General features: G+C 30.8%; 1 protein-coding gene across 2 annotated transcripts in view; it reads right to left on the reverse strand.

Moving 5' to 3' along the window:
* Window positions 1–13,419, reverse strand: part of LOC118192424 (dual oxidase maturation factor 1-like) — a 293,294-nt gene that overhangs the window by 82,501 nt on the left and 197,374 nt on the right. For both annotated transcript variants that reach the window (XM_085818777.1, XM_085818776.1), the window contains exon 5: window positions 11,545–11,607. In XM_085818777.1, the coding sequence (XP_085674903.1) occupies window positions 11,545–11,607 (63 nt within the window). The remainder of the gene's footprint in view (window positions 1–11,544; window positions 11,608–13,419) is intronic.

The raw sequence follows: 13,419 nt of genomic DNA on the forward strand, positions 1-13,419 counted from the left end.
ATAAAAAGAGATGGGAAAAACTTTTCAATTAGAAAATTTTAAAGCATCAATTAATTAGTACGAAACGACATTTGATTCACACGGATAAGATAAATATTCGCCTGTGTACCCAAAGATGTCCGCAATCGATGCATTCCATTTTGTGAAAACGTTTGAAGTGAATAGCCCTAAGTGTTAGGAAATATACACCTTTTTATTGGGTAAAATACGTACTTAATACAGTTTGATAACATCCCACGCTCGCGAGCACACACGCACACACACACACAAAACCAAAAAAAAAAAAAAAAAAACTGTCACACAGTGATAGTAAGTTAATGTCTGTCTTCGAGATTATAATGAGGTTTAAGATTATGCTGTTTGTATGAAACGAGAGACAACACCTTTTCTCCTACAATTTTAAATGCATTGGAAATTAATGTTTTGCATACAATACAGTAAAACTTTACAATCTGCAATTGCGCCCTGCTACATTTCCCGAATGTGAATATGAACAGTAATAGAATCGTAGCACATCTTTGGGTATACAGGTGACAATTTGCCTTACCCCCGTGAATCAAATGTCGTTTCGTAATAATTAATTGATGCTCTAAAAGTTTCGAATTGGAAATTCTGCTGTATCTCCTTTCGCTTCGATTTATAATGTCTATATTCTAAATTTCGCGACTAGAGGCGTCGGTGTCGTTTGCATTATGTCGGGTGCAGTCGCTTTATACCATATCGTTACCTTACTTGAATAGCTGTAGTTCTGTCCGTTAGCAATAATTTTCAGGCTAAAGGGACTTTCCTATGCACCCTGTATATGTAAAAAAACTGTGTACATAAAAAAGAGAAATAAAGTTTAAAATGATTTTCAGCAAAAGCGATAACAACACCTGTGAAATGAAACAGTTTTAGAAGCTGATACCAAGAATTAGAAAAAGGAGAAGAAATTAAAAACGCAGCTCCTAAACAACATCAAAAGAAAGTGTTGAAAATTAAGGGAATCCAAAAGAGAAATATAACATAAATATGAAGTCTTAAAACTACTTTAAAATTATACGGGTTGTAATATTAAAGTATAATGGAAAACCTAACGTAATGAAATTAAGTAAAATATATCTTTTCAAATTGAGATAAATTTAAAGAGATAAAGTCTCATCAAGGGTCATCTTTAAAATCTTAAAAATGCCGTAGCATCTTTTTTTAGCTCATGAAATCGTGTTATATCAAGTTACATCTCAAAACCGTTTACACACATTGGAGAATTATGCAAATGAACGAACTCATATATATGCTATTTATAAAACTGAACTACTAAAATTAATTACCGGATATTTTACATCAAATTTTAAGCTGGCAATAATTGTATTTAAGAACAAATCTTGGAGCTCATTTATTACATCTTAGCAAGGAATAGGAGACAGTTTCTTCGATCAAGCGCGCAGTTCTTATTACACCTTTGAACACCTTTGAAGTTACAACTTTGAACTATTCACAGAGAATTTTGGCAACATTTAAATTTTGCAAAACCATGAAAATAATGATTTTTTTCGCGTTACGAATTAACATCATAGTAGTTTCTACAGTACATTCTTGAAAACACATTTAAGGATGTAAAAGGTTAATGTGTCAGACGGAAATTTAATTATTTTCCTCTGAAAATTATAAGAGATGTAAGTTAAAAATAAAATTCTGCTATTAACATTACTTTGGAAAGGTAAAGCCCTATAATAAATCATGCTGTAAACGCATGAAGCTCATTAAGCGCATGTAAGGTCAAGGTTTGGTGAACTTGGGTGTAACATTACTCCCACTGATTCCTTGTTAGCGATTCTGAAGATTATACGAATCCGTTTTCGCATCTGAATGTATAAATGAAATTGAGAATTAGAACGCCTGTTGTGAATAACATTCTTTTAAAATGACGTTAAATACCTGGCAAAATAAAAAAATTAATTCATTATTCCCTCACAACCGCTTACGAAATGTAACGGATACAGTTTAATTTAAATACATCAGTTCTGAAAGAAACATAATTTTACCGAAAATGCTCTCTTTTATTGCGAAATTTATGATTTCAGATTTGAATTCTTTGAAATGCATTTTCCCCCACCGGTTGCTATGCAGGGTTTTGGCTTAACTAATATTAGCCTTTTCAAATGCAAATTTTTTTAGACTGAAAAATAATTAGTGCTATTAAAAACATTTATGCCTTCAATAAAATAAACTAAATGAAATGCAGGAAATAAAGATGTCTTTTGAGAGGGGCAGTTAGTCTGAGAAAAATAAAATAATTTTGGTAATGAAATATCACTGTCCGTTTTAGTACACACTAGCTCCAAAGGGCTAAATAACAGATACCATTTAAGGAGCATCAAAATATTGTTAGAAGAAGTAATTGCTGCTTTGAAAAGAATGAGATGCAGTACGAATACAACAGTTCAAAATTTTATGGCAAATTCATTACGATAATACGATATATAACATACATTGAATTAAAAAGAAAGTTACAGAAACACATTAATATTTTAAATTATTCTGATTATAAAACTCATGCTAGCAAATCGCGTAATTAAACAGTTAGCGTAACGTAGGTATAATTACGTTCCATTCGAAACTAATTACGAACGAAACTCCTTTTATCGACAACGCATTTTTAAATTTATCACGTAAAAATATGCAAGCGAAATGTTGCTGAAATTAAAATTGCAATTAATAAACACTTTCTTTGATGAGATTGATGCAGAAAATGTTAACGAATTACTGAATTCAACTGAACTGATCTGAATGTCAATGATGTGCTTGAAACTGGAACAACATATGAAAAGGACGAGCCGATGGAAATATAAGGTTCGAAAAGAAGATAACAATATAGATGCAACATTTGCAGTTTGGAATTGATATAGAAGCATTAGCTTAATGATTGTCAATTCATATGTTAATCTAAGTATGTTTGTTTAACAATATCTAGAGAGCCATTGCGCCCGTTATCGAAGAATCTATGCTCACAAAAAGAAACTCACTGCTTAAGTTAGAAAGTCTTCCACAAAGGCTCCTCTCAGCCCTCCAGTGATTTGCCATAATCAAATGAATAAACCAAACCAAACTGCTTAAGAGACTCTTGAAACGTTTTCATTTAGCAATTAATTTAAACCAGCTAATATTGTGCAACAATTTATTAAATACTTAATTTTCATTCATTTCTTCCCTAAAGATGCCATAAAACGAATTATGAATGCAGTAATAGATATCAGTTAATTTATTAGCCCAAATGGGCGTTAGCCCAGAAGGGCTATTAATTATTTTTACTATTGATTATTATATTTGATATTCGTGATCATAATCATGATTATCAAATATAAAGTATCGCATATACGACATAGTAACATCGACATTCATTAACCACGTTAATCAAGGAATACCAGTATGTGAAAGAGAAACAGGCTAATAAAACTACGCAAAAGTCAATTTGGGCTTAATTTTATAGAAAATTTCTGTTATTTTCAGAGTTCCTGTACCTTTTTTTCTTTGAAAACGATATTTGTTTCTATAAACTTAGAGTTAATCCTAGGTTGATTTTTGCTCAGAATCATATAATTTTAACCATTTCACCATTTTCTTTTTATGACGGAGAGATAACGATTAGAGTTAAAAATGTTAATGTTAAAATCGAAATGCCCAGTTTAGGCTTTTAGTTCTGTTACACAGAAATAAAAATAAAATTGCCTTTAAAAATAAATGCGAAAGGTTTGACTGATTAAAATAAAGCTTTAATAGTTAAGACACACTGTTTTCGTTTTCAACGTACCATTACTTTGCTATACAATTTCAAAATATGCTATCTAGCTTCTTGCAGCGAAATATAGATGACGAAAATTAACAGAATATTTAAATCAGAAAAAAACAGAAATAAAAATAATTAACGGAAATCTAGTTACAAATCAGAGAATGTTTACAAAAAAAAAAAAAAAAAAAAAAAAAAAAAATCAAACTTAGTTAAAACTTTTAAGTTCTATACTTTTTTAATTGTTTAAATTGATGGAATAATCTCTCGAACTGATTACAATATTGTCTGATTTTAATAACAATAAAAGTTTCAAAGTATCTAAGAAGTTTTGACATTAAACATTAACTTAAATCAGTAATTTTCCCTCTTTTTTTTCATAGACCCTGTAACCATTTTTCTATATAGTATACGACGCATAACATACCACAATTAGATTACAAATAAGAACACATTTTTTGAGAAAAAATGGTTTATTAATATTTATGTTTTATTACATGATTATTATTATTGTTATTAATTTAACAAATATAAACATATTTTTCTAAATAAAAATCACAGATTCTAATTGCAAAAAATTTCTATTTTATTTAATATGAGGGCTTCGTCTAATGCATTTATGCATTTTTTTAATATTTGGCATAAAACTGCTTAATGCTTAAATCACTTTGTTGAAAAATATTCAACCTGTTTCTTGTTTTCCATTCTAGTTCTGCATTCTTCGAACTTTTCTATTGCGTATTTCTTGTGTTCTTGCTTTATTCCTTTTTATACAGCACTTATTGCAGAAAGAATTTATGTATTTAAAAATATATTACTGATTTAAACTATGTTAGATAATTTTAATGTATTTTCCCCTTTATATTTATTTCATATGATTGCATGTATTACATGATACAGCTTTATATGAATAAACAATTTATTAAAAATTTTCTTAATAGTTTTTATTTTATAATCAACGGGATCTTGATCATGCCGATCAATTGACGGTACATTCCTTAAAATATTTATTAATTCATATTTTAATAACTATTCAAGGGATTATGATAGCAGTCAGTTAAACTCAAAATCCTTTCTCTTTAATAATTACTTCAGAATAATAAAGTTGATAATTGAAAGTTAAGGGAGAAAGCAGAACATATATATCGTGCGTTGAAGTACTACATCTCGATTCATTTATTTATGTGAGTATATTTTTCTCCTTCTTTATGCATCATATTTATGTATCTTGAACTCAGTGGAATTAATTAAAATATTAAGAGAAACACTTATCACCAAGTAATCCAGAATTAATACCCACAGACTGCTCTAATTTATTTTTGATTAAAGAATTGCAGCTGCAATAACGAAAGCCAGTTAAACCAGTTTGTTTGTTTGCAATTATTAAAAATACAGAAGGTCGTGATACCGTCAGAATTAAAGTAGAAACACAAAGATAAGGCACAGCAATAAAAGCAAACATCCTATTTAGAAAATTTTCTGTGAAATCTAAAAAAGGATTTCTGAAGATATAATGGGGTGTGACATTAAGCGCTCGGGAGAATGTGTTTTAGAGGATTAAAGAATATACTTATAATTCAGTAACTAAGATTTCAGATCCTGAGAATATCCCGTACGAAGTCAATGGGACTAAGATAGGATGTCTGAAGATATACTGGGATGTGGCATTAAGTGCTAAGGAAGACGTGTTTAGGTGGAAAGAGGGATATTCCTCGATGTCTTAAGGACGTAGTAAGTAGGACTATACCCTAAAAATATTCCGTATACTGTCGATGACACACAGATAAGATGTTCTAAGTATATAATGGGATGCGGTTTTGAATTGTAGTGGGATAGTTAGGCATATCCTGAGGATCTAGTAGGTGGGACTTCAAATCCTGGAAATATCCCGTATATTGCTGATGAGGAAATCGTGAGGATATATCGAGATGTGACATTAATCTTTCCGGAGGATGTGTTTAGGAGGTCAGAGAGATATTCCAGGATGTCCTGAGGACGTGCGCTTATACCGTGAAGAATATCCTCAAGAAATACCCAGGTAGGGTGGCTCTGAATGATCGTTATATATCCTGCCATGAGATTTAAACCAAAAGGTTTATCACATATATGCCCATTGTATCAGTAAAGGAAGCAAGTCAAATTTCAGCAATGCTATCAGTGGCCTTCTTAGAAGATCAGGATATCTATTTCAGAGAACAGAATTCTGACTTATACACATAGAGTTTCTTCATTATATGTAGCCTGTTTTTAAATTTTTATTTTTCTAATTTCGCTCAGCATCGAAATTGTTTATTGGTATTAAGATAAAGTGAAAGGTGACATTATAATACTTTGAAAATTATACATCCTCGCGTTTGGAAGTACAAAACAAACTTAAGTTAATTCAGGTTCATCTTTTAAAGGTTGTATTTTGAAGAATTATTACTTCAGAGAGCATTGTTAAATTCTTATGAAAACGATATAGTTGTTTACCTATGAAACATAAATCTGCAGTTTGAGCAGGTAATAAACTGTAATAAAAAATCAGAAATCTGCGGAATTTTTTCATCATTCGAGGTAAATTTTCATGTTCTCAAAATTAATCGTGATAATTTATTGTGGTAAATGTTATTTTATTAAGCAAAACAAAACTACGAAAATAAAGCATGCAACCAAAGCCCATTCGTCTGGCATCGAATCCAGATCAAGCTCTCGGGATTCAACGGTCTTCACCACTCGACGATTCTTAGGGCCCGATAAAGTGGGAATTTAAAATAAAGCTATTAAATTCCTTTGAATTCTCTTAAGTATATTGTCTAGGTCATTTTGACATTGGATTAAACATAAGGGCATAGCTTAGTTGGTGATTTATGGTAGCAGAGCATTCGAGATATCTGCCTGAAGAAAGTCCGTCTTATATGAGCTAGCTCATATTCACGATAAACGTAAGAAAGCGACGAGTATTCTGTACAACTAGCACTTTCAATGGTAGGAATCTATAAAAGAACAGATTCGTCTTCGAGATAAAGTAAGTGAATTTAGATAAACAGAATGCTGAGTTATAGCGTTTTTCATAAGAAATAATTTGCGACACCGATAATACATATTATCGATTGAATTTCCGGTTAGACGCATATTGTAAGCAGCCAAGTTGGTGCAGTCAAAAGTTAGATGCATATTTTAGATAAAGCGGGGCTTAAGACACCTAATCCTCACATTGTTAATTGGTAACCTGTATACATTTTAAAACATTTTTTACCTTAAAGGAAGATGAAACATTTTTTTCCCATTCTAGCCTCTAATTCTCATGTCTGAAAATTACTGCCTCATTTATTAAATCTTGCTTTTGTCAAGTAACTAAAAAGTTTATATTAAAGTCTTAGAAAATTGATAAAATCCTTTCACAATTACTTGAGTTACAAAACCAAGAAAAAGTAAAATAAGCACCAGAAAAACGAAACCAAGAAAAAGTAAAATCTCCGAGAATATTGCGAATACGCCAAAACTGCAACACCTGTTGAATAACAGGGAAAATAATAAATAGATCTACGTAGCAAAGTGATTTAACGGCTGAAGAACACTGAAAATAACAGTGCTTATTATCGTGTCTTCTATTTTTCGGGAAACTGTTATTTTCCACTTTCAGCGAAGAAGACAATTGGCGCTAAAATTGCGGAAATGCATTTGAAGAGAATATGAACTTGAATTTCTGTCATTCACCTCTCTTCTTCCGTAACTCACGATGAATGGAAGCCTTAACGGCTTTCGCAATTGGCCTCTCTTAAGAAATGTACTAGAATTTTAGAAAACATCAAGCACCATTTAATTTTGTTTCAAAATAATCGACGCAGTACTTGAGATTAATTCTAAGGATTGTTATTCTAAGCTTTCGTTTCTTCTTAATGAATTTAATAAAATAAACTGGCACAAAAATTTGAATGAAATAATTTATCATTAACCTAGTATTTACAGCTAACAGTGCTTCACAACGTTATATATTTATAAATGACACTTATATAAATCGGAACACTTCTGAAAATATTATGATTCCAGAAAAGCATTGCTTTTTTGTATGTTGTCACAATATAGGAAAAACGACAGGATCAGAATAGTAAAGAGAAGATTTGGTACATAAATTAAACACCCGTGCCTGAAATAAAGATTGTACAATATTAGAAATGTTTCTATTTTATGCATCTTGAAGGCGCAAATATTAATAAAACTTTTCGAAAAGTATGAAATCTTTACTAAAAAATATAGATTATTTTAAATTATTTATTCAGCTACACTTTTAATAAACAGAAAAAAGTTTTAATCTGGAAGATAAATAAACATTATTATGCAAATTAAATTTAACATTTTCAAGTTAAGATAAATTAAAATGCTTATGACACAAGAACTAGCAGCTTTTCAGCTTTTTCAGGATTTTTTCAGGATCGACGATTTAAAAGATAAGGCGAAGCCAAATAGACGGTTATAAGTAGTTAAAGTAAGGGAAGGTAAAGTGTCTCGAAGAAGAAAATAGGGAGGTAAAGAGTGTATAAATATTTTGTTTTTTACGTAAAAAAAATTTAGAGGATGGTCATAAGAAGATATTGTACAAATATATAAAAGAGTTATGAAAACAATTTTAAAAACATTATATTGTGAATAAAGCGAAATTTCTAATTTTAGCGAATGTTTGTGTATTAAAACTTAAATTGAAAAGCAGATAAAAATAATGTTGACGACTTTTTGAGAAAATGCAAGATTTACGAAAAAGAACTTCATTTTATGTTGGAAGTATCGAAATTTGTACCGTATGATTTTAGTTTTTCATTCTTACATCATTCTCCTTAAATGTGTACTATACTATTCAATATGTAGAATGCTTATCAAACTCTCTTTTGTTATTATGAACACCACAAAAGAAACCAATATTCTAAAATATGTGGTTTTCCCCATGTGTAACGTGTATACGAGCCAGTTTCCCTTAGAAAGTCCTCCACGAAGGCATCCCTCCCCTTAGGCAGATAGCCCTCGAGGCTTTGCCATAATTACACACACGCTTCTAAAATATGCGATGAGCGTACATCATGAAAGTCATCATCTTGCTAATTCGTGTTACTTCTTTTCGCAATATACTGCGGCTTTAAATTGAGGAAATCGCAGAATAACCATAACAAGTCTTTTTTTTTTACTTAAACAATGCATAGGCATAAAATTAAAAGAAAAATCAGGAAATTTCTTATTACCGGTAAATTTTCTGATATTTAAAAAGTATAACTAAGAGGAAAATAAAAATAAAGGAAAGGAAAATGAGCAGCATTTTAAAAACATTATGTCATTAAAAAGATTGATGTATTTAAGATGAAATGTCAGAACAACATATTGTCAATCGTAAAAAAAATGAAAAAATATAACTAGTCCAAAGCAGTTTTTATGTATTTAATTCATGAATAAAATTCTTCTAATTAAAACAAAAAAAAAAAAAGTTCGTAAATCCTAGGAAATCGTTTTTGTTCTCAAATTAAGTGAAATGAAACAGAGTGTGAAAAACCTAAGAAACAAATACCTATTTTTTTAAAAAATAGCAGTTTTCTATGAAAGAACTGCAAAGTTTTTAAAACGAATAACGTAGTATAAAACAATTAAAACAGATAAATTCGTACTATATTTTTAAAAAAGATTCAAAATGTAATTGAATTGAATCTAAACATAAAAAGAATATATAGATACATACGTAGAAAATGATAAAAACGGAATAAGAGAACTTAGCTTACAATTAATAGCTATATCCGAAAACTTTCTTATGCTATTTTTCGTTTGCTCAAGTAAATGCTTTAGATATTGAAAATAAGCTGAAATGTCAGAACAATTAGGTAGGAGCTTTACTTTAAGGTTATGGATATTTTCCCTGCAGTAGTCGACTAATAGATTTATGGCGTAACATTAAGAGTCTTTGAAATTGTGTTTTAGAGTATGTTTGATAAACGTAACCAATGCTACCATATGCATGATTTATTGCCACTTAATTCCATTAAGTTGCATTGTGCATAAAGATGAGCCCTCCTACCTCCAGAGATAGTTCTAAGACTTCGAGTTTCATGCATAACAGTGGCAATGGTATATTGCCAGTTCATTACAAATATCTACTCTACGTGGACAAACATCAATGTACAAGGTGATGAAATAATTGGATCGACTGCATCTGAGTAGGATGGCAATCATATAGAACCTTACAGCTGATCACATCCCGGTTCAGTGTTGGTGACACTCAAACCATAAGTATAGATTATTCCATGGGGCTTTATACTTCTCCAGTCACGTCGAAACCAACACCTTTATCACGTTATAAACATGGGGTCAAGCAATGCATCTCTTTTGAGCAGGGAAGGTCATTAGTGAGCCGTAACCAATGATGTTTCTTGCCCTATTGAACAGTCTATGCTGTGGGATTTGGTCCAAAAAGCTTATTTTAAACTCAAATTGCAAGGGGGAGAAGTCAATTAAAAATTTAAAACTAGGCAAAAAGCATCCTTATTTTAGCACAGAAATTTGAACAAAATTCTAGCGATTTTGAAGGCGATCAGACACTCTTCTTTAAAAGAAAAAAAAAAAATCAGAACTGTTGTTCTTGAAGAAAAGGGACCGTATCTGATCTGTAAGGTATTTTCTCCCGCCTTTCCACATGCCTTCGTGGTGCAATTGCAAGCATACTCGATGTGTATTCGAGAGGGCCAGGGTTCAAGTCCCGGTGAAAGCGCTGCATACATTTCACGTTCCTACTTCAAAATAACCTAATCACTCGACAAGTGGCTCCCGAACTAAAAGGTGGTGGACTATAATTCGTCGGATATTTCAACAAATTCCCAGTGCAGTAAGGTATGTGGAAACAATAAATGTGAAATATCATAGTAGTAACCATTAATAAATTGTAAAATTCAGCTTTTCCGTGTTCTTTAAAATTATTAGGACGTATTTCATGGGTTAAATTGCTCAATTTTTACTATCAACAGGTACATTTTATTTACGTTAAAGGAGAATCTTTAACACAAATAAGTTTTACAGCTGCATTTAAAGAAAACTTCCGTCATCCTTTAAATCTGTAAAACGTACTCATCTTTCTGCAATTAAGACCAAAAGAAGATGAAAGTTTAGCTGTGTTGTATTTCTATTGCTAAATGTTTAAAATTTTTACAACCAATCATTTATTTTATATTTTTATCCTATCATGCTTCGGTATAATTTATTTCCAAAAGATGCGAGAATATGCAAATAATTCAATTAATAAATATTCAGTTATTTACATATTATATCACAATGATCAATCACAGGTTAGAAAAGAAACAGCTTAGATTTAACTTAAGTGATTGTACTAGATATATTTAGCTTGATTGATTTTTATTGTTAGTTAAGTTTTAGGACTTCGATCATCAACTATCGTACAGTTTTATTAACGCATGGATTGTATATTTTTACAAAATGCTGTCTCTTTATATATATTAACTTAAATTCACTAAAATCAGTTGCTAATTTTGAACAAAATTGAAATTTTACATCTGAGCAGATTGCGCACTGCAGCATTTCTGTTATTTTACGATGCATATCAGATTTTGTAACAAATCAGTTTGTATTCTTTGCATAACCTGTGCGGCTATTAAAATGTCTTGTTTTTGAAATAATTACTAGCTGAAGGCAGAAAAAGGTATGAAGTTACTGATGTTTGGTAGTGAGAAGCAAAAAATTCCTTAAAAGTTCAGTGAACTAAAACTGAAAAAAAAAAAAAAAAAAAAAAAAAAGTAAGAAATCATAATTACCTCCGACCCATCGGAATCTCTCATTATAATTAATGTCTTCGCTTCGATGATGTATTGCTGTGGCTAGAATAAAAAAAATAATTATTAGGTTTACCGTCATTAAGTTTACAGCAAAGATATTCTACTGCATATGAAGATAAAAAACAGACGATTTGATAGATTGAAATCAAATATTTCTTATTTATTACATTAATCACATAAAATCACATTGTAGTAAAGTCTTCTTTGCAAGATTTAGCACTGAAGTATAAAATCCTGAAATACTTTAAACTCGAGTATATTTTAATGGTATTCGAAAAGCAACATTCCAATCTAAAATTTACATTTATTAGATTAAATTGTAATTTAGATTAATGCTGGTATTAGAACGCACGAGAGTATTAGAAAAACTCTGTGCATTATAAGGGAGATAGGCATGCAGACTTTAATTTACAAGGGGCAAAAATATAGAATATTTTAGATATTTGAAAAAAGGAAACTCCTCTTCATGAAGTGTTTTAATAAACCAATATAAGATAGAATTTTCTCTGGGTTTGTGAATTTGACTGTGAGCTTAAATACTCATAGAACAGTTAACAAATGTGCTGCTATGATATTAAAAAGAGCTATTATTTAGATCTGATCACATTATTTGAATCCAAAAACGGCTTAAGAAGCGTGTCAGTTTGAAAGGAAACATGACAAAGTTTCATTCTTTATGAAAGTCTAACAATTTGCTAATTCCTTGTTCTGTATTTAAGATGGGATTATATAGATATCTGGCACTGTGTAGATAATCACAGTTTGGCAAGAAGGCATGCATCTGTACTGAAGTCAAAAAACGGCTTATGTATCTAGATCAGTGTTTAGCGACTATTAATTATTATATTGAAATATTTAAAATAAAACCATCAGAGTAAGAAATTCTAATTACATTGCTTTACAGAAAAATGTCGTAAAAATTCAGAAACGCTAGTTAAATTGCTTTGTAATAAGGTATTTTTCCCTCCTTTAAGCATGCCTTCGTGGTTTAATGGTTAGCACACTTGGCGCGTATTCTAGAAGTCCAGGCTCGAATCCCGGGGAGAGCATTGCTCATTTCTTCACGTCTCTAGCATAAAAAAAATCTAACAGCTCTACAGTTGCGCTCGAACTAAAAAATGGTAGATGATGATTTTTCACCACCAGGATTTGAAGACTGGGTCCCGTAACCTTCAGTCGTTCATTAGAAGGGGAAGTATGTGAGGCATTTTCTCCCTCCTTTCTGCATGTCTTCGTGATGTAATGATTAGCACACTCGGGGCGTTTTCGATAGGTCCAGGTTCGAGTCCATGCGAGGGTATTGCTCATGTTTTCTGACTTCTGATCCTAAAACCGCTAATGATTGTACAAAGAAAGTTATTGACGAAAATCATTCTATTCTCAGATAAAGCAAAAATGTCCTTGTTTTCTCTTTCCTTCAGTAATTATTTTACATTTTCCCCTACCGATCACGTGTAGCAAAGCAATCCAAAATTTTGCCTTCTAATTTTTATGCGATAAAATATATTCTGATTTTATCTATGCATCAAACTGATGTATCTCTTTACTGTACAAAAATAAATAAATAAAATATGCTCCTTTTCCTATTTGCGATCTTTCTTTTCATGAGAAAGAATGAGTTAGCTGCATATGCATTTCATTATATCTTACATACGTTTACTTTTATTCACTAAATTAACATTTTAACAAACGCAAAGAAGTATACAAGGTATGCTTCGAAATGATCATGTTTGGTCAAATGATAACGGATCTTTTATAAACAGGAAACTAATATCTAATAACAATAGATTTTGGAATAATGGGAAAAATTATTTATTAATGTAACATTTAACATAAGCTGAAGTGGTAGTAAAA

Source organism: Stegodyphus dumicola, chromosome 6, assembly GCF_044657685.1.
Source record: "Stegodyphus dumicola isolate Sdum_Otavi_A_Nest chromosome 6, ASM4465768v1".
Taxonomy (NCBI): domain Eukaryota; kingdom Metazoa; phylum Arthropoda; class Arachnida; order Araneae; family Eresidae; genus Stegodyphus; species Stegodyphus dumicola.